The following is a 22,248-nucleotide window of genomic DNA, read 5'->3' as shown; positions in this document are numbered from 1 at the left end:
CGTGCTGAAAAATCAGTGTGAAATGCTCACTATGTGAAAATATTCCTTGGTTTGAATGTAACCTTGTGGCCGTGAGTAAATAGTTATTGAATATATATTTATAACTAAGCCCATTATAGCATTCAAGGAGGTACCTACATGTTGCCATTTAAACACCTATAATACTCTATTGACCATATTGGTTGTAGGGCACTATAGATAAGCGGATTAGGTTTTGTGAGCAACTGTAGCTGCTTATATAGAGCTGTGGCAGTAGGGACGTCTGAGTCCCTTATTGAATATCAATGAGACTTAACGTAACTGTTGCCATGTTACATGTCTTAAACACAAACATGCATTAGTTCCAACAGTTATTTCAAAGAAGCAAATGTGGCAGGGTAACCTCGAGGTTTGCTCATTGTGTCGAAAATCCCAGTTCGATTCCTCAGATGGGTACAATGTGTGCAGCCTTTCTTTATACTAGAATAATTGATTCAGATGCTATGAAACGAACACAGTAACAGTTACGAAGTGTGTCAATAAAGACGCAACTTCAGCAAGGGGACAACAACGGTCGGGTGATCTTTAAAATGGTAGAAATGTGCAGTTACATATTCCCTTCTGTTTCCAGGGCTACAGAGAGAAGCGGGGACCAATATGTGTTTTCCTCTGCCCCAAGTGTACCGAGGGAGAAGGCCCCTGACATCCTGGTCAAATTCCAGGCGGTCAGTAGAGAACATCCATGCCTGCGAAGCTGTTCCCTTTATCTCAGTTCCAAGTCCAGTTTGCTCGAGATCCGCAAGCTCATATACAGGACCTTTGCACCATGCTACGAAAAGGGATTTATTTTCCTGCGGAAGAACAAAGAGGTGGTGCGATCCAGGGAGAGAATTCTACGTTTGTTTGACATCCTACCAAGGCCACCTTCTAAAGTTCAAAACCCTGCCTTTCGATATCAGAACGTACAGTATAAAAAGGTGACACTTATCAAGAAATGTAGCAATGAACCATCTCTCTGTTACATGTTTAACATTTTGAGTGATGGTTAGATTCACATATCTTTCTTCTGAATATCGTGTAATAATATGATAAAATATGGTAAATGTGCCTTATCGGTATATTTTTCACATTTCGACAATATGACATAAATGTCTCATATTCATAATTGAATTGCAGCAACAATTAGTTTTCCAAAACTGTCAATATTACAGATACTATCCCATCATTGAGATTTTGTGACGGAATACGTGCCAGGAACCTACAGTATTAGGAGAGGATTGAGTGGTTGTAGTGTTTTGTATGATTGTGTATCACTGCACTTTGAAGGTACGAACCTTTGCTCATATTATCAACCACTGGTTATTCCGATCAATAATCGATTATTTACTTGAGATTTAGTTGTAATATTGCTGACTGCATAGCTTGTGATACATTACAGTTGACGTTCGAGAAGGACGGACGTCGCTATACATCCATGTGCTGTGGGATGGTGTTCCTGTACGAGGACAGCGGACTAAGTCACTGGATCCCTGACACCCTCCAGGACGCTCTCAGCGCTCCCACCATCTTCGGCTTCGATTATGTACCTTGGAGCATCACATCAGCCAGGGCAGAAAGTGATGGTAAGCATAGTTGTGCCGTAAGTCAATATGACCGACAGTATGTGAACCATTGATTACATTTTGGGATGTGAAAATTATCATGTTTTGACTGAATCGTTAGCAATGACAGCCTGAGGGAGGTATGTGGGGATTTGTTGACCTTATGCAGACTGTTTCACCGATTATGAATTTGTTTATCACAAGACATTTTGTTGGATGAGGAGTTGAAAGAAGTTAAAACCCATGAACCTTGAACAAATATTTTAAAAAGTCACGTAGCACCTAGTTACCTATTATTAAAGTATTCATATAATATAAAAAATACATTTCATAAACTGTTCTTTGACGTCAGTGTTTTGTTTTGTTGTAGATGTGTCAGTCTATGCACTGAACGAGTATGCTGCGCTGGGCAAGGAAAGAGAGCTTGCAGAGCTTCTGGAGACGATCCCACCAGAAACTGAACTACAACATTTCAGAGACAGTAGAGCTGCGACTCCTCTACACTATGCAGCACAGAATGGTCACGTGGCCGCGTGTGAGCTTCTGATTGGTCGTTTCGGAAGGGAAATACTGTACATGAAAGACATCAACAAGAGAACACCCCTTCATTGTGCATTGACGTTTGGAAAGTTTGAAGAATCGGGGTTTGAGAAGAGACAAAGTAATGAAGATGGGCGTCTTTATGCCAAATTTGATGTGGTTTGCTACCTTCTCCAACTTGGACCTGATTTACAGTGTCAGGATATTCAAGGACTCAGCTGTTACTGGATACTTTTCACTCTCGGAAATAAGTCACTAGATGAAGTCATTAGGAGGACAGATCTAAGTCTCTTGGATGACAAGTTGATCCTTCATCTGACTTGTTATTCCCTTCAGTACAGGAAACTGGAATTTGCACGTGATCTCTGCAAGCTTGTGAAGGTTTTCGACTCAGTGTTTTACCTTCCACCCTTACATCTGGCTGCTGAAGTTGGAGAGAAGGACCTGGTTGAGTTGTTGCTTCGCAAGGGAGATGGGGATAACACCATAGAGTCTGATGTCAGAAACCAGTACGACCAAGACGTCGTGAACGAGAACACAACACAGGGACATGATCCAAAAGAAAAAGACAAAGATGGACATCTCCCATTTCACTATGCCTGCCAGCATGGTAATGCATCTGTACTTTCTCTGTTATATTATGATGAAATGTCTGATGACGATTTTGTAAAAGGAATCCGACTAGCAGTCCAGTGGAAACGAACATCTGTTCTTCAGACAATTGTTCAAGCCAGGGACCTCTTCTTTCTTGATGCCAGGACCAAGCAAATGATCATATGTGAAATTGAACAAAACTTCTCTGTTCACCCTGAACGTTCAGTAGCGCTTATGCCATGTTTGAAAATAGAGGCAAAGGTACTTGTCAGGTTTGTATCTCAGGCTACTCGTGTTGGAGACATTGGAGCTTTAAAATGGCTAGCAGAACAGGGTACTAATTTGAAGCATCCAGACATAATGGGAAGAACCCCTCTACATGAGGCAGCACAGATGGGACATACTGAATGTATACATTTCCTTTTAGCTAGCAGTGCTAATCCAAACGATGTTGATTGGAGAGGTTCAACTGCTCTTCATTATGCATGCATGTCAGGACAAGTCAACTCTGTGAAGGTACTTCTTGAAAATGAACGAACTGTGCCAAATGTGAAGGATGTTTCTGGTAGGACCCCATTGCTCGTTGCAGCACACAGTAAGAAAGTTGTACTGCTGAAGACTCTTGTTAACACCTACCTCAGACAGCTAGATCCACATGCTCTGGATTTGAAAAGAAGATCCATCCTTCACTACCTGTATTTAATGGACGTTGAGACAGCAGAGACAATGCTAACCCAGATGAAGGATATACCAATCATTGAGGATGCTACACTTGAAGTGAAGGAATTGTCCTCATTTGTGTCAATATGTGAGATGTGGAGAGATCAAACGCTTGATTTGAAAGAAAAGGGTAGAAAACTAAGCAGACGGGAAGTCAAAACTTCAAGAATGAGATGCAAGAAGTGTGGGAAGATTTGGACTGTTCTTGGAGATCGCATCAGGTAGGTTTCAGTAACATATATCCTTTTTCTTCCAGCTGTTATTTGTTTTAAGCCGGCAAAAGTAAACTATAAATAGCGCGAGATTTTACGAGACCTCACAAATACGGAGTGGCAATTTCAAACCAGTCACCTCTCCACTTGAGACATGGGAAAGCTTCTAGCTCGTTTAACAAACTAATCTGGATTCTGTTTGTCACATATGGGTGACAGTATGAAAAAGCATGGAATGTTTTGTTGAAAGCAACACAGTTTTGTAGCGTTGATAAATATTTCAAATGTTCTCTTTGAATGTTAACAATTGTTGAGCATTTGAATGACAGGGTCAGAGTTCATGTGTCAGGGTACAGATTGGGGCTTTCCCCCTGATGAAAATAGTGCGAATCTGTCCTGATAGCCCTGTCCAGTTTCTCTCTCTTCTCTTTCTCTCTACTTAATAGTTTTGCATTTCAAGCATATATTCCAAGCTAAGAAGTAATGGGAAAAGACAAGAGTATGCAATCGATCTGGAATGAGCTAATTATTACTGCCATTTGTGTCCCATACCAGATGGGTTTGGGTATAAACCACGAACATTATGAAAAACACAGGTGGGCATTATTTGCCTGTCTCCAGTTCCCCCTCCCACACTACTTCATCGCTTGTGTCTGCCTGGCAGAGAATGTGAGCTTTCTTTATCTCATAATGATTTACTTGCAAAGTATCTGTCATTCAGCATTTTTCAAAACTTCTAGTACATTGATTTCCTCAAAGGGCCATTAGTCGGGGACTGTCCTTTGCCCAACCACCTATTTTCGGTAACCGATGCTTTAGAGTAGCAATGAGGACATTGGCCAACATTAAGATGTGGTTCAATCTTATCAGTGTTATCAGTGCTGTCAATACTACTACCAACATCTGCATCAACAACCTCAAGTTCTGAAACACTGTCATCTTGAATATCCTCATTTCATCTTGTGTATTTTTGTGTATTGTTGTCCCTTTCATATTTTTCGCGCAGAATATCAAGATACCAGTTAAATTGCTCGGGGAATTCCTTTATTGCTTCCTCTTAAGTTAGACGAAGATTAACACGTTTTTTTTGTGTCCATCTTTTCCTTGTCAAAATACTCCACAGAATGAAGCCACACGGGTAGGTTGTAAATCTCAAGAATGATGTGGACATTGACTTTTTGATTCATATGTCTAAGCATCCCATGTCTTACTGTTACAATGATTATGGTCACTGTCATTTCCTGGGATAATGTATACAGTTCACGACATAATCAAGGATTCTCCTAACCAATATCAGTTTTTTAATCATCTGCTTGTCAGTAGCAAATGGATTACCAATCAACAGGCAAGAAATGTGTTGGCTTATTTCTCTGGCATGAATGGTAAATGAGAAAGCATTTAATTGTGTCTAGATTACACTTTCCCCCCACTACCCTCAAATTCATGTGCAATAGTTATAGCAAATAAATACTGGAGTTTCATTAAAAATTGTGTTTTCAATGAATAAGAATAACAATGAATTGATTTATACAAACATTCTTCGACTGGTTCCTTTTATGATGAAATTTGTGTATGTCAAGGACAGAATTTTCCTCAACATTAATGGAAACATAACTTTAAAATTTCAGTTTATGTTGAAGAGAATACTGTCCCTCTTGACATACACCTTAGTTAAACGTTTGCTTTCTGCATTGTAATGCTGTATGTTAATACTGTATGTATAAGGCACCGCCCCTCACACTAACGACACATGGGATAAGCCATGTGGGATTCTAATTATACCCCAACTGATGTATCACAGTCTTCTTACAGTGTGGCAGCGAGGCTTGGCCCCGTCTGTTACAAGGAAGAATGTTCAGTACTACCCTACTGCAAGTTGCAGATTTAACTTGCATTGTATGCCCATTGCTGGGACAACCAGTGGATGAGTCAAACTAGATGTAAACGACTGAGCAATGACTTAGTTCCAACTGAGTGTATTGAGCATTGTTTATGGTTGCCCATTTCACAGTCATTATACAACTACAGTCAATTCCTAAATATACTTCTAGAAAACTAAGGTGTCAGTTGCATTGAATGAAAAACTCAGTGGGCATGCCTTTTTTGACATCGGTGTTGGATGTGACATGTTAAAAGGGCTGTAACCTCCATGAACCTGGACAACTGTGGTTTGGGTTTGAATGCATTCCTGCAAATGAACAACTGTCTCAAAACCTCATAATAACGAACCCCGTAAGTCAATTTTAAGATGGGGTTAGGCAAGTGATTAAAGCATATACTCATCACGCCGGGGACATGGGTTCAATGCCAATGTCTGAAGCCCATTCTTGTTGTTCCCCGTGGGGAAATTGCTGGAATAATTCTAAAATCAGCGTAAAACCATACTCATTCAATCATTAAGATGAACGAGGTGTGTGCTAAAGGCTCACACAATTTATCATATCAGTGGTGCTCAGATTTGGTGCAGTGATGGTCTGATGCTATGATACCACTGAAGGCACTTTCTCTGATTTCCAGCCATAGGGATGGCAATCACTGGACAAGATTTTTCTCCTGCTGCTTTCAAACGACTGCACAGGTTGTTTGCCTACTTGCTGGTGTGTATTGACCATAAGCTTCGCTTGTTGATGATCTGATTCTATCATTAACTGCTTCTGTCTTGTCTGAATGTCTCACCATGTATTGTGACACATGTACTTTATTCCCTTACATTTCACGGCGATACATTGGTGACGAAAATATACTGGCATGCCTTTACGTGCAATGTTTCGCGAATACGTTGCGTATGTGAAAATTCAACAGGAAGTATCCTTGTGGGTATCATTGTTTGTGACCACTATATGAAATGTTCGTTCCTTATCCCTGATGAACATAAGTTAATGGGATGACTCGAAGAAATCATGAATAGTAATTCCAATGCAAACCACCATGAAAATACAATATTTTTTACCACCATATTATTGTTCCAGATGGTTACACAAATGCAAATCTGACAAGGCCTTGGAGGAATCACTGGACTCACAAAGTCACGCAGGCAAGATAGATTCGCCAAAAAAGACGAAAGTGCCACCAGTATATAGTAAGAAGGAATATTGTGAGGAGATAGAAGCAATTCATGGGCCATTCAAAACATTTAAATCCAGCACAGAAGAAGTCCAGTCCTTACCTCAAATACTAATTCTAATGAACAGGAACGATATCTTAGTACTTATTGCAAATATTCGCCCTGAACTCCTACAGAACTGTGCAAAACATGCTGCTTTATTTGCAGCTTGTAATTGGCACATAGATAGTTTGAAAGTCCTGATGATCTTTTTGGAGGCATCTCAAGAAGTTCTTACAGCACTCTTGCATCTAGCCTGCTTGCAGAAACCATCAGACTCTGTTCAGGAAGAACGACAGATCAATGTTGTTAACTATCTCATAGATTTAGGAGCACATCCAAATCTTATACCAAAGAAGAATGATCTATACAGCATGATAGCTTTGACAGCTTATGAAAAACGTGTGCTATATTACAGTCCTCTAGAACTAGGTGTTATAAATCAAAATACATCATTGGTGGAAGTGCTGGTGAGAAATGGAGCATCAAGTTCAATATGTTTTGCTGTTCATCTAGCAGCTCTGAATGGTGATGTTAAAATGTTTGATTACTTACTCAGAGAAAGGAAAGAGGAAGGTGAATCCATCATTGGAACAATAGACAATGTTGATGAACTGTGGCGTGTATGTTCTCTGGGAATGGGTATACTACAGGCCTTGTGTAGTGCAAGAGAAATAAGCTTGAAACACATCCATTCTGTAGTACAGGCAATTCCAGAATCTCTCCAAAGCAAGAAACTTCTGACAAGAAACATGGTTTCTGAAATTCGCCCAGACATTGATATATCATCCAACTACTCCCTTCTTAAATGCTTCCTGTTCAAATTCTCTGAAAGAAACAACGACATCTCATCACTACCACATACATGGCTTGCAAACAGGTTAGGCAAGAAACCAGAAATTGAATATGTGGTTATGGAACTACTGAAAAAAGGTCTTTATCTGGATGAAGTGCGTGTTTCAAAGAAAAGCACAATTCACATTTCATGTGATATGTTTATGACAGTTATCAACAAAAGATGCTGGGCAGCAGCTGATGAAGTTCTCAGAGTTGGGGGGAATACTTTGTGGAAGTGCCTCCTGACCAAACACCATTCATGTCACAGACACGTTTACAATATGGAAAAAGAAGACACAAAGTCTTATCCTGTGCTCTTTCAGACGTGGAACAAGCTGTTTGGGTACGCTCCGTTGTCAACATTGAAGCTTTTCTTTCAACAAGGACTCAATGTTGTAAATACACTTGACTTTGAACATCTTGTGAAGAAATTGTCTCCTCTGTTGAAAGAATCAGACCACAAAGAGAGAATGTTTAGTGAAAATATCATTACTCAGATTGCATCCCATCACATTGAGGGTCTGGATTTATCAAGAAGGTCTAGCTTCACAATTGCAAAACTTTTGATCCTCTTTCCAAAGCTCCTTCCTCAAGTTCTAGACAAAGCTAGGAACTTTCAGAATCTTAATGAATGGATGACTGTCATGCCAAGAGATGAGTTTACTCAAATGTATGTCATGCACACAAAGGGCTGGCACACAATTAAACTTCTCAGGAATATGACACAAGACAGAAAACTGTTATTTTCTTTATCCACCATGGGACTGTCAACACTTGATAAAGTCATAAACAGTGGAGCATCTCTTTTGCACACAGTGAGCCTTCTAGATGATGTGGAGCTAATGAAAGCAGTTATTGATTGTGTTGATCCTCTGTCTATCAACTTTGAGGATGCACTTGGAGCTACATGTCTTGACTATGCTGTAGCCATGGGCAATGAGAAAACAGTAGAGTTTCTGTTGAAGAATGGTGCAAATGTTTCACAGCAGACTCTGCTTGCTGTGTGTGTTGGCACAAGATTTTTGCGTGAGTAGTTATCATTTCTGCATTCCCTGTTTAACTCCTACCAGTGAGTGAATTGGGTGTAACACCACTTTGTCAGTATTTCGGTCATATCATAGTGTTTTATCTGAGTAAAGCCCAATGTGACACACATGATGATGACCTATAAATACTCAACACAATTATGGTAAATATAATATGGGATTCCAACATGATTCAAACATGATGAACAGAGGTTCATAGCATCTGAGGGTCGAACAAGGGGATCTACAGTTCATACGAACCACCTGAGCCCCTCATGACCAATAGCGAATTTATGCACACATAGGTGTCAAAGAAATATGTGGTCAATGAATCTGTAAAATTCACATTTGTAAGAATATGTTACATTCATGAAATTATATTACTGATTCAGTATATATTTTATTTTATATTCTTCAAATCAGCTTTTATGCAGTGGAAGTACACCAAATCCTTGAGAGTCCCTGAAGACGAAAGGCAAACAAGGGACCTGAGGACACTGAGTTCAGTGTAAGTAATGTAACGAGGTTTCTCTTTATTCATTGCCCTAAATTTATTGTTGTTTCCATTCAGTGTCATTGAAAGAAGTCATTCTATTGTTATTGAAATCATATAGCATTATTGTGTATTACAGTTTATCTATGTTTATATTCCAATCTTAATGTTCATGGGATCGTGTCAAGCCTTTTTATCAGTATATGTTTATCAACTAGTTTGCAGATTGATGTTAGCTATCATCATCCAGTGTTTGGAAACTTGTTGAGAGTAGCTGTAGAAGACACACATTGGCAGTTGGTTCAATTCATCCTTGAAAATGGAACAAACATTTCTACTGACATCCTCAGTGATAGGTAGGTATCGTTATTAGAATGCATAAGCTATAAAGCATTCTATTCAAAGCCTAAATAATGAATGTGATTTCAAGTTCATATTACAAATGACCTCCATTTTGTTTGTACAACTGGTAAACCACTTGACTGAGACATACATAATAATGCAATGATTCATTGAGTAGGAATAACCAAAGACAACAAATATGTCAATTGTTCTGAAGAAAAAAAAGACAAATAATATGAGCTAATTTTGCTGTAACTAGATTATTACATATAAATATATTTTCAGACTGGTTATCCTACCTCTGTTAGGAAGAGGTCCCTGGAAAACCTGCAGCCATCTGTTAGAAAACCACGGACAAAATCTCATGACTGGATCTTTTGATGTAGCACAGGAGGCCTTGTTTACTGCCAGTGTTAGAGGTTCTGAACAAACTGCATTGATGCTCTTCAAACTTCTTACTTCAAGATATGCAAATCAGCCTGGTCTTTCAGATTCCATTGTTAAGCTACTTACATGGGAAAATAGCCATGGAATGACAACCTTCCACAACGTGTGCCAAAATGGAAATATTGATTTTGTGAAATATGCACTGAATTTGCTGGGCACACATGGATACATTCCTGTTCAAAGTGTTGTTAATGTGAAGGACCACTCAAAAGTGACACCCTTATGGTACGCTCTCGCAAACAGGCATTTCAATATAGCTGAAGTAGTTTTGATGCATGGTGGCATCCTAAGCCTGAACAGATCCGTCCCTGATATGTGGCCAAAGAGGGTTTTCACTCATGAACACAGCCATGGCCATGAACACAGTCATGAAGAATGGTCACGGCATCGTGATGCACAAATACTGAGAAATGATTCAACCAGGGTAGCAGAAATAGTGTCTCCAAGGACTATGTTATTTAAAGAAGTATACACAAAATCCCAAAGGGCTCCTCACAAGTATACGTCCGTGCTGGATCACCACGTGCCCAAAGTAGTTCCATTTGACACACTTAAACAAAAGGTCCAATATTTACTAGACCTCTCAAACTATTGTCAATCCAATTCTTCCAGCATGTTACACGGAGCTGCAGCCACTGGTGACACTAAACTTCTCCAAGAGATGTTAAATCTGACAATGTCTCAACACATGCTACAGCTAACCACATGTCCATCACCATTGGTCTTTGCTGTGGCAAATCATCAGTACCAATCATTTGAAACAGTGCTCAAGAAGGTCACCGATGAACCTGAACATTTATATGATATTCTGACACTTGCTACCTTAGAGACAACAGAATTCGACTTGTTTGTACAGAAGAGGAAGATTAAATCTCCCAAAGAAAGGATGGGCAAAGATCTTCTGTCTGAGCTTCAAGGAAAACAGGATGCATTCAAGATCTTCCAGAAACTCAAGAATTATCTTTCACATGGGACCAGACTTACACTATCAGAAATTACACTCTTGGTGAAATCAGCATTAAAGATATGCAAATCCAATGTGCCAAATTCCCTTATATCAGTTCTTGCATATCTTGGGAAGGTTCAGCCTATAGAGGTCTTGCGGCAGACTGGGTATGAAGAATTCAAAGCTCTTTTTGCAAGAAAGATATCTGGTGACTTGTTGTTCACTGACCTTTTGTTCATGTTTACAAAGCATGCTAAGGATGGTGACGTGAGAGACAGGGTAGGCGTTCTGCGATATTTAGCAAATGAAGTAGATCTAACACTAAGCACTGGTACAATAGGATTTGCGACGAAGACGGGTTTGTATGCCATGCTGCATGAAGTCGTTAGGGACTACTCAGCAAAAGACAGAGCCTTTGAAACGGTTGATACATGGATAGAAGTGCTATATGATTCCTCAAAGAAAGGACATCTTGATATTGTAACAGAAATCTGTCAAAAACTACACACACGTGTGGTGTCTGACAAATCAATGGTATTATATAGATCATTGTGTTTGGCATGCTTCCACAAAAGATCAGCAACAGTTGATTATTTCCTAGCCCAGCATTTGAAGCTACAACAGGAAGCAAAGAACATTACAGCCCTTGACAGAGGCAAATGGGTCTTAGATTTTGCTGTCCTTAGTGGAAGCAGTGATATTGTGCAAAAAGTGCTAGATGCACTTGATGCAAGTGGTACAATCGATAGTGTTAGAATCAGAGAGAGTATGGAACTGGCTTCTGATCATGCAAATAATGCCGTCATTGTTACACTTGTTCAGTCCAGAATGGTCACATCAGTGCTTACAAAGGATTTTTCAGAGAAGGTGCTATTGAAGACAGCTGCAAGAGGTCAAGAAAAGGCTTGTGTTGATCTCCTGAACAGCAGATACCTTGATGTAAGGAGGACTGATCGGCATGACAATTCAGTGTTGCATTTTGCATGTGTTTGGAATATGAAGGCGCTTATTGAAGTTATTCTCAACACATCTAAAGATGAGCTCAATTCAAGAAATAATTTTGATCACACCCCATTGGATCTCGCAAGATGCATGGGAAACATAACATTGGCAAACCACCTTGTGAACAATTACAAGGCATTGTCAACGTTTGATACAGGACAAACAGGCTGGTTGAAACATCTCATGATGAAGAATGAATCATCCCCTTCAGTACCAGGTGACCTCATGCCACCTTACACGCAACAAAAGAGGCTTGAATCCAATGTGCAATCCCTTGTTCGGCATGGTGATGATCATGGTGCATTAGCAATCATGGAGACTTTACAAGAAAGACTTATTCAGGAGATGATAGATTCAAAGCAAGCACCTACACTGTTTCATCTCTGTGCACTTTATGGTTGTAAGAACTCTCTAAAATTCCTTCTCACCCTCACAAAAGCACATGATCCAGATAGACTAGTGGAGTGGTTACATGATGTAGAGACACCACCTTTGGTTTTGGCCATGGAAAAAAAGCATGTTTCATGTGTTGAACTTTTAATGGAAGAGACCAACTTGTACAATTGGAAATCTCCTTTGCAAGAAAATGTTCTTCATTTAGCTGCCCGTATTGGTATTCCTTCAATCACTGAAACGGTCACAGTCAGAGCCCCTGAGGTAGCGTTTACTGCCAGGGATAAATCGAACTTGATTCCTGTTGCCACGGCTGTTGCCTATGGCAATCATCACTTGTTGCAATATCTTTGCAAGGGTATAACATTTGAAGAAAGTTCTCATGCATCTCACCAAGTGGCGGATTATGCTTGTGTGCTCTGTCTGATGGATTCAGCAATTGGTTGGTCTAAGATGTTCCAGAATGGATACATGAAAACACCAATGGTTCCAAAGAGAAACATTCTTGCTAGAAAGCCATCGAGAGTAGGTTTCTGTCTGGATGTTCATCTGAAGTTTGGAAAGAAGCGATTCACACATCCCCTCGACACACTTAACACATGGTCTAGAATAACCCATTCTAATGGTGCTATGTTCAGTGCACTGGCAACAATGGGATATGAAGCTGATATTATAAACACACAATTGTTTTTGTTGAATAAAGAAAAAGATGTTCTCCAATGGGCGCTAAAATCAAATTTAGAAGAGGCAGCGTGTTTCTACTTCCAAAACACATCACATGGACAAGAAAACATCGCTGAACTCTGCTGTTATGCTGCACAAACAAAGAAAAACAAATTCTTCAAGACCGTTTTGGAGAAAAGGTCATTTACTGACTTAGTCACAGGGGAAATGGCTTCACCATTGGAAGTTGCTTTGGCATACGGGAATACAGAAATAGTATCTACTATCAAGAACAGTGGGGCTACAGAGATGTACCCAGTGCTACAAACTATCCAAGGAGCATTACCTGTGTCCATACAATGGAGAATTGGGTTTTCACATCCAGGTGATTATGGATGGCAAACTGACATGGACAATTCCGATTCCCGCATGTCATTTGCTGACGTATTGCTGACCAAATCCAAAGATCAAGACAACAAAATGATTATTGAAAAGCAGGCTGACCCTGAAGCAATGATACCAACACACTTCTTTGGAAAAGAACTACATGTAGATTTGATGAGCTTTGAAAAGATTCTTCCAGGTTATTCAAAAGTGCAAACTCGTGGTCTAGCCATGTCAAAGCTTGTTCTTGGAAGGTACTCAACTTACATAGATACAAATAGTCATGCTTGGAAAGCAGTATCAAGAATCAGTGTATCATGTATCCAGAAGGGTTCCATTGGCAGTGCTCAAGTATTACTTTCTGGATCTCATCTTCAAGATAAAATCCAAATTTCTGTTGAGGATGCTGAAGTGTATGTTTTTACGGGAGAGATGCCAACTGAAATCACAAAGGAAGCTGGTACCCGTGAGCATATTGATGAGACAGTCACAAAGGAAATGGAGAATCTAGTAAGTCAACATAATCTTTTATTAATCTTACTTTTAGCTGAAGCACTGTCCATAGATCAAGGACATGTACGTATGTACTCTGTTTCGGTGGATAATCTAAACTGGTCATTATCTTCCATTGACAATTTATATTTTAGCTCTATGTGAAGCTTTTAAGTATTGATTCATAGATTGTATAAAAGGAGGAAAACATATTTTTCTTTCATGTGTGGTGAATAGAAATAACATATTGTACATCACAGTTATTGCGCTAATGGACGATATGTGAATATAACTCATTGAAGTGAATGTAAAAAATAATTCATCACAATTTGAACTTATGTATCATGGTTATCTTTTGTTGCATTTATGTTATTTGTATTCTTTCAGGTGAAACGAGAACTGAGTGGTCTTGCTGTGACGGTCAGTGTTGACTGGGATTCAGTCATGGCGTCCAGGGATATGGGGATTCATTCACTTGTCATGGGAATGTTATCAGGAGATGCTGCCTGCAACAAACTTGGTGGACTTCAAAGTGTTATACTTCGTTGTGGTTCATTGTTGAGAGATATAAAATCCCTTTGTGGTAGAAAAGCTGTCAGTTCTACAGTACAACTTTACTCTAATTTGAAAGAAATTACAGTCAAGTATGTGACAAATCTACCTATTTTGAAAGCAGAGTCTATTACATCCAATGAATCATCAATGCTGTGGTACTTTTCAGTGAAAGATGGCTCCCTTCGATACAATTCGGATCATTTCATTTTATTAAAACTACTGACTACTTGCAGAGCAGGTTACAACTGTCTCTTGCATGGATTCAGGATATTGACCAGCAAACAAGATTACTCTAATCCTACCATGCAGATTAGCCAAAACCGTAAGAAGCCAAAGGTTGATGCGACAATAGAATGGGAATCGTTTGAAAGCATTGGCATGGTTGGGAGAATCCTTGGATTCATCAGGGGATATGCTGTTCAGGAACTTCAGAAGATAGCTCAACTCTATGCTTTCATGCTGTGGCTTCATTTTGATATTGATGATGTATGCTTAAGGGTAACACGAATGAAGGACAGGTCTGGAATTTGGTTCAAGAAGAAAACTCTTGTGGTTAGCTTGAGGGTTACAAAGACTGACACGGGAATGTGGATGACTGAAGACATGGACTATTCCAAGTTCTTCTATTCATTGGAAGAAAAACAGATTCTTGACCATGTTGTACCCTTCAAGTTTGAATATCCTCACAACATTAAGGACGTTACTTGGCCCAAGTCAGCACAAGTGCAAGCCTTGACAAGCTCTGAAAAACTTGCTAAAGCTACAATGAATCTCCAGGAGCAACTTGGCATCATTGTTACAGTGTCTCCTGTCGACTCTGACTGGCTAAAGATCATACACACAAATGACATTCGAGAAATGACTCATCCTCTACATCTGATTGGTAGATACTATGATTGGTTGGCATTTGGTACATGGTATGCCTTCACCCACATGCTCCTGAGCATCTTACAGGGTGCACGCGGATGTAGATACCTTGGTGATTTCAACATACCTGCTGGTGCCTGGACATGGGTGACACACAATGAACTGAAGGACATCAGGATGTCAAAGGTGCTGTTGGTACGACTGAAGCAAGCTGACACAAAGAAAACAAAGATGTTCAAAATAAGGAAATTATCTGAGATTCAAGAAATGAATAAAGCAGAAGTTTGCGGCATCTGGCAACACATATCATTCAATCATTTCATGAAAGATGATGATCATCAGATTCAAAGAGTGCAACTTATAAGCATTAATAAGAACCTGATGTTTCTTTGTGATAAACCTGCTGTTAAGCGTTTGCTTTTGGAAATCCCTCACACAGTAAACATCAAACCAAATGACGGCACAGATAAACTACATCCTGTTGCTGCAGGAGTACTGGGCATTACCTGTGAAGATGTGATTTGCCGACAAGGTTACTTCTACGAGAAACAAAATATGTGTCCACACATGAACTCCTTACAATTAATGGTGAAGAGCAGTTTTAAGAGCATATCTGCTGTGTACGATGTATGGGACATTGGAAGCAAACTCGGAACAAATGTTGTGATCGATACTGGAGACTTTGAAAGTGACTCAAGTCTTCAGGTTGTGGGTTATATAATGCAGAAGACACTTGAAGAAATAGCTGACCTTCCAAAAGGACATGACAAAAACAAGGACGCCATATTGTCAACAATTGCTGATATTGGACACATTCGTATCGGATTCAAACATTCTGTGAAAGATGAAGACTCTATTGAAACAGTGAAAGGCACTACACACACTGAAACTGCGGACATACATCTTCTCTCAGAGAGAGATCTGTATATAAATTTCAAACCAAATATTCTTGATACTGACTCAGAGCTCAGAACAATAACTGATATCTTGATTTCTGCAGTGTGTCGTACATTCGAGTTCCAAACTCCTTTCTTCATATCTGAGGCTCTCTCTAGAACATTAGGAATGGATATGCTGGCTCATGCCGTGACCGTATTTAAGTTCCATGGAAGAAAAGACAAGGAATCCATTCTTTCTGCGGCGGTACAGTCAAGGGTCAACTTCTCGGCTGCTTTGAAAACAGTTGCAGAGACCGATGCAGATGCCAAGCAACGATTGCTCTCTGAACTGGTGTCACTGGAAGTAAAGGAGTCATCAAGGGATGGATCCGTGGCAACATTTGAGAATGGCAACCTGAGGTTCTCTGTGTTAAAGGATGATGGCAATATTGCTTCACAGTCTGAGGTTGAAGATGACCTCCTTGCTGCTCTTAAAGGAAGTACCTCGAACCGCTATGACCGATCTAGGTTGTCAAATCATGGGAGTAGCTATCTGCCAATGATTTTAACAGAGGACCTGTTTCCAGACAACCACTCCGTGATGACTATCAGCTCTCCACCTAAGGTGAAGAAGGAACTGCCCAAAGTAGACAGACTACGACGCCCCACAGCAACCAGCAGGTATTTACAGTTACTGTTACTTATTATCAATCGCAAAAAAAGCAATCTGTATTGTGAGTAAAACCATACCATTTCCGTTAACTTTCTTCTTTTTGCAGGCTAGCTATCCAGAAAGCTACAGACCGGCTGTTTGACTTTGTAGAGATTGGACACACAGGAAATATTGAAAATGTTCTCGATATTGGAGCTAATATCAATGCGAAAAACGCGGTATGTATATATTGAAAGGGATTACACATTTATTTTTTCGAAATGTCAACATCATATAATCTGAGTCAAATTAAAAACTTCACATTTTTAAAAGTTATCCCATATATGATATACAACGAACAAATGTATCAGAGAAGGTAATTTTTAATCATTAATGTCCAAAGAAGGATTTTAATTAACGGTGGTAACCATAATTTGTTCCAAGCACCTAGCACGGTATTCGGTAATAACATCAACTGTTTAAATCATAAGTCCCAAGCACGAAAATCTGATGGCACACAAGTTCAGTAGCGTGTATGGCCACCATGTGCGTTGACAACTGCCACACAACGCCTCCGCATGGACCTTGTGATACTTGTGAACACATGTTTGGGAAGACGACGCCATTGTTGCTGCAAAATGGTGCCAAGATCTTGCAAATTCTGTGGTTGGTTCTGGAGAGTGCGCATACGTCTGCCAAGAGCGTCCCAGACGTGTTCGATGGGATTGAGGTCGGGAGACCTTGACGGCCAGTCCATGACGTTGACTCTCGCAATCTGAAGGAAATTCCTTGTCAAAATTGCTGTGTGGGGTCTGGCATTGTCGTGTTGAAAGATCAAACCGGGTCTATGTGCTGCCATAAAAGGCAGAAGTTCTGGTGCCAGTACCTGGTCGCGGTAAGCAGCAGCGTCGAACGAACGTGCCTGGAAGCCTGGAACGTGCATTGCCACAGAAAGCACCCCACACCATGACACTTCCACCTCGAAATCTGACAACTTCCTGTACACAACACTGGGCGTAACGTTCATGACGGCGCCTCCACACCCTCGCCCTACCATCAACAAATCGAAGATTAAATCGGGATTCATCACTGAAGACGACTTGATTCCAATTCTTCTGAGTCCATCGTAAGTGTCGATGTGCCCACATTTGACGTTGACGTCTGTGTACTTGAGTCAGAATCGGCCCGCAGTATGGCCGTCCTGCTTAAAGGTGAGCAGTTCTTAGACGGTTTCGAACAGTTTGCGCACTCAGTCTACCCCTCAACAGTTCATTTCTGGTTGATGTAGCCGTCAAAAATCGGTTACGGGGGTGACGTAAGACAATCTGACGATCCTCTGCATGTGACGTCACACGTGGTCGACCTGGCCGAGGGCGATCAGCTGTGGTACCCGTTTGCTGTAGACGCGTCTGTAAATCATAAACAGTCCGTCGACTACAACCCATCGTCCTTGCTACTTCAGCTACGGACGTTCCCGTCTGCAACATGCCGATTGCATGTTCACGTTGCACATTTGAAAGGCGTGTCATGACAAATGGCCGTAAAGACTTTTGTTTTCTTGTGTTTTTCTTTTTTTGTTAATGACTGCTAACAAGTATGCTGAAAACACATGCGGTATTATGGCCAAGTGACCAGTTGGACGTGTAAAAAACACTTTTGCCACTTTACTGCTGTGCACATGATTTTGATCGATTCACCTGCACAAAAACGGGTGTTAACTGAAGACAATACGTGGCCATTACTGTTTAAATACACAATAAGGGCCCACAATGATAACTGGTCAAAATGTTAAAATTTTAGGATTGTGAAGTTTTTAATTTGGTTCAGTATACAAACCTTGGTACAATTAACACTCATGACATGTCATCACATTTCAATTCCAGGATGGTTGCACACCTTTGCTTCGAGCTGCTGAGTTGAGGAACTATGTGGTCCAAAATTTGCTGCTCTCTCATGGGGCTGATGTCTCGAAAACTGACAAGGTGAGACATTTTGCCATGCTCTAATAAAGTCGAAAGGTAGGGGGTATTTGCTATTTTGCTCACATTCATGGGGCGAGTGGTAGCCAAGTGGTTAAAGCGTCCTCTCGTCACACCGAAGTCCCGGAATCCATTCCCCACGTAAGTACAATGTGTGAAGCTCATTGTTGGTGTCACCCACCGTGATATTGCTGGAAGATTGCTACAGTCGGTGTAAAGCCCAACTTACTCGCGCTTAAACTCATATAGGCTTACACACGAACAGATCCGGATTATGAGTAATCCATGCATATCTATTTCGCCTTTTATGCTCAACAGAATCGGATAATAGAGACTGGTTATTCTCTGGGGTATACGTTTTATATTACCTATTGACAAAGTAACTTGAAAACCTTTTGTACTTTAAGATAGCATGAACATTATTGATTTCTAAGACTTCTAAAACACTATTGAAACATGTAAAACAAAATACAACATAGAATGGATGCTGAAAAAAGCTTTATTCCAGGGTGGACGCACACCGCTGCATATAGAGTCAGCTCACGGAGATGTAGAGAGCATAAAGCTGTTGCTGACATATGGTATTAAAGTCAATGCTAGAGACAAGGTACAGTATTAACGTCTCCTTGTCAATATCTAGTCGGTGAAATATCAAATGAAAATCGTCCTTACGATGCATTGATAAAGAATGCTCGCGATTACATTTTTTAATCAGCTGTAATATATATAATCAATTTAGTATATCGATTCCAATCGATCTCTTTTGTGTGTTAAAACAATCTTTGATATTTGTTATGGTCTACTGCTCCTGTGTACAGGTTGAATTGTATATTCCATGAGCACAAGTGTAATATATTGTCCTAGATCATCGATTCCCTTATGTGATTAATATAAACAGACCCCGAGAAGATTCAGGGTTAGAATTGCTCTTTAGCAACCCATGACTGTCGCAAGATGCGACTGACGGAATCGGGTGATGAGGCTGGCTATGTTAGTTGATACATGTCATCATATTGCAATTGCGTAGATCGATGCTCGTAATGTCAATCACTGCATTGTCTGGACCAGAATCGATTATTTACAAACCACCGTCACATGGCTGAAATATTGCTGAGTTCGGCGTTAAACAACAAACAAAGCAAATAAACAAAATCTCAGATATACCAGTATGTAAATGTGCATATTCATATATACCGTGCACGCATACATACATATGCTTATTATGTGCATAGAAAGAGCTAATCAATGGCACATGAACGTATGACAGTATGGATTATTTGATAAAAAATTATAATGCCTCGATTCCTGTGCAAGAATAAATGATGAATATGTAACTGTGATTTAGAATGGCCGCACTCCTCTCCATTACGCTGTCAACAAGAAGCAGGTGGAGGCAGTGGACATCCTAGTCTTCTGTGGAGCCGATGTCACCATCAAGGACAAGGTAAACCAATAACACTAGGGGAACAAAGTATGAATATGTTGGATTTACCGCCACTGAAGAGTATTTCAGCTATATAACAGAGACTAAAAGCATGTATCATATCCCAAATGTGTGTATCGGTGCTCATGATATCAATCACTGAATTGCTGGTCCAGACTCGATTATTTGCAGACCGCCGTCATATAGCTGGCATAGTGCGGCGTTAAACAACAAACAAACAAAACATAGCTATGATCCAGTTTTATCACCACTATGAACAAAGGATCAACATAATAGGTGAACAATACAACTACAAATGTACAGAGATAACATACAACGTACACGTGACGTGACTTCCAGATTGGCAACACCCCGTCCTACACGTGTAAGCGGCAGGACATGCTGCGTCTCATGCAGGAGTCGAGGCAGACAGTGTTTGGAATCAAGAACGGGTAAGTCATGAAATAGTTTTTTTATTCCGTTTTGTAACAAGAGCTATCATAAGCGTTCGCTAAAACTTATAAAACATACACATTTATTTGATTATTATGTTAAAAATACACATGGTTAAGGACTGTTTGACATCTTTGGTTGCACTTCTTGAAAATTGTAAATGCGACAGAACGCAAGTATTATTTTAAGATATTTTACGAAGGATTCCTTCACTTTAATAATATTGCATTCGCATATAAAATCACATCAACGATTTTCATCAGTGAGTGAGTGAGTGAGTGAGTGGGTGGGTGGGTGGGTCGGTGAGTGAGTGAGTGAGTGAGTGAGTGAGTGTTTACTCCGCTTTTGCCTATACTACAACAATGTCGCGAATCAAACCCGGGCTTTCGGCGTGACGAGCAAACGCTGTAACCACACTGCACCGACTTCCTCAAGATGTTAACAAGTTAAGTCAAGTTACTTACAATATTATCGAGTCGACATATTTTTTTTTATTTCAGTTATGTGTTTATAGAGCACACAACACTGGAAGCTGACTCCACCTATCATCTTAAGAAGCTGGATCTCACCATAAAAACACCGCTCTCCATAGGCACCGGGTCTGTCAACTTCATCGGTAGGCGTGTCCGACCCGAGTACAGTCGCAGCTCATTGGTCCCGGCAGACAAAGAGCTGCTAATGAGTGACGTGTTTGAGTACCGCTTGTCTGGCACGCGACCTGAAGGTCATGTGACACTGAAGATACCCGTATATGCCAAACCTGACCTGTTTGAGGAAGTGTACATGAAAACAGACCGGGGTGTGTACAGCGGTTTATTGAGGGACATACGGTACGAGGAGGACACGGTATGTACAGGATAATCTTATCGAATACCGGAAATAGCTTTCAAAAACTCAATATTAAAACAATATACAATCTATATATATACTCTAGGATAACATTACTACAGTGTCAGGATTGCACAAATGTTGTGTGGTTTAGACTCTATCATGTACAGGCCACAGTAATATAGCTTGGATCTTGTTGATTGGCGCCTTTACCAACATCCAATCTTCATATAAAAACATGCCATTATTCACATACATGTGTATTAAATTGACAATGACCTTTGGATTGAGTTAGCCACGAGCATCTACATGTATAACGCTATTTTAACAGGCACTGTTTTTTTTATATAGTTTGTAATATTTTCAGTTAACTGCATATAAATGTTTGCTCATCTTCACAGAAACAGTGGTTCTGCTACGTGAAGATGAACATCTCCAACATCAACGCTTTTCTCCTCGTCACTCTGCCCAAGGTAGAAAAGTTCCCGATCACGCCAGCAGGGGGCGTTTTCACCTCCTCTGTGGACAACATGGTGGAGATCAAGATCCTCAAGGAGACCTTCGTCAAGTCGGGAACACTCACTCTTGAGGTATTGAGAAGCTCTAAAATAACATAAAATATAATTATACATTCAAGTGTTGTTTATGGTAGTTCATGTATGCTGCTCTTAATCAGTTGATCACTGGAGGTTATAGAAAGAATCCCTTAGACAAAAGTGGCCGACTGCGTGTCATCTTACCCGATGGAATGGATCGTTGCTCTTGCTTGTTGTTTGTTTGTTTGTTTGTTTGTTGTTTAACGCCGCACTCGGCAATATTCCAGCTATGTGACGGCGGTCT

General features: G+C 40.2%; 1 protein-coding gene across 1 annotated transcript in view; it reads left to right on the top strand.

Moving 5' to 3' along the window:
• The window catches only part of LOC124111916, a 44,711-nt gene that overhangs the window by 12,435 nt on the left and 10,028 nt on the right, over positions 1-22,248 (top strand). Inside the window, exons 2-16 of the mRNA XM_048399844.1 lie at positions 611-956; positions 1,418-1,601; positions 1,951-3,655; positions 6,616-8,612; positions 9,035-9,119; positions 9,323-9,460; positions 9,732-13,791; positions 14,161-16,754; positions 16,853-16,964; positions 18,609-18,707; positions 19,213-19,311; positions 20,050-20,148; positions 20,488-20,579; positions 21,081-21,426; positions 21,810-21,998. Coding sequence (XP_048255801.1) covers positions 611-956; positions 1,418-1,601; positions 1,951-3,655; positions 6,616-8,612; positions 9,035-9,119; positions 9,323-9,460; positions 9,732-13,791; positions 14,161-16,754; positions 16,853-16,964; positions 18,609-18,707; positions 19,213-19,311; positions 20,050-20,148; positions 20,488-20,579; positions 21,081-21,426; positions 21,810-21,998 — 12,145 coding nt within the window. The remainder of the gene's footprint in view (positions 1-610; positions 957-1,417; positions 1,602-1,950; positions 3,656-6,615; positions 8,613-9,034; positions 9,120-9,322; positions 9,461-9,731; positions 13,792-14,160; positions 16,755-16,852; positions 16,965-18,608; positions 18,708-19,212; positions 19,312-20,049; positions 20,149-20,487; positions 20,580-21,080; positions 21,427-21,809; positions 21,999-22,248) is intronic.

Source organism: Haliotis rufescens, unplaced genomic scaffold (genome assembly GCF_023055435.1).
Source record: "Haliotis rufescens isolate VD_foot unplaced genomic scaffold, xgHalRufe1.0.p SCAF_2, whole genome shotgun sequence".
NCBI lineage: Eukaryota > Metazoa > Mollusca > Gastropoda > Lepetellida > Haliotidae > Haliotis > Haliotis rufescens.
This window is presented reverse-complemented; position numbering and strand designations above follow the sequence as displayed.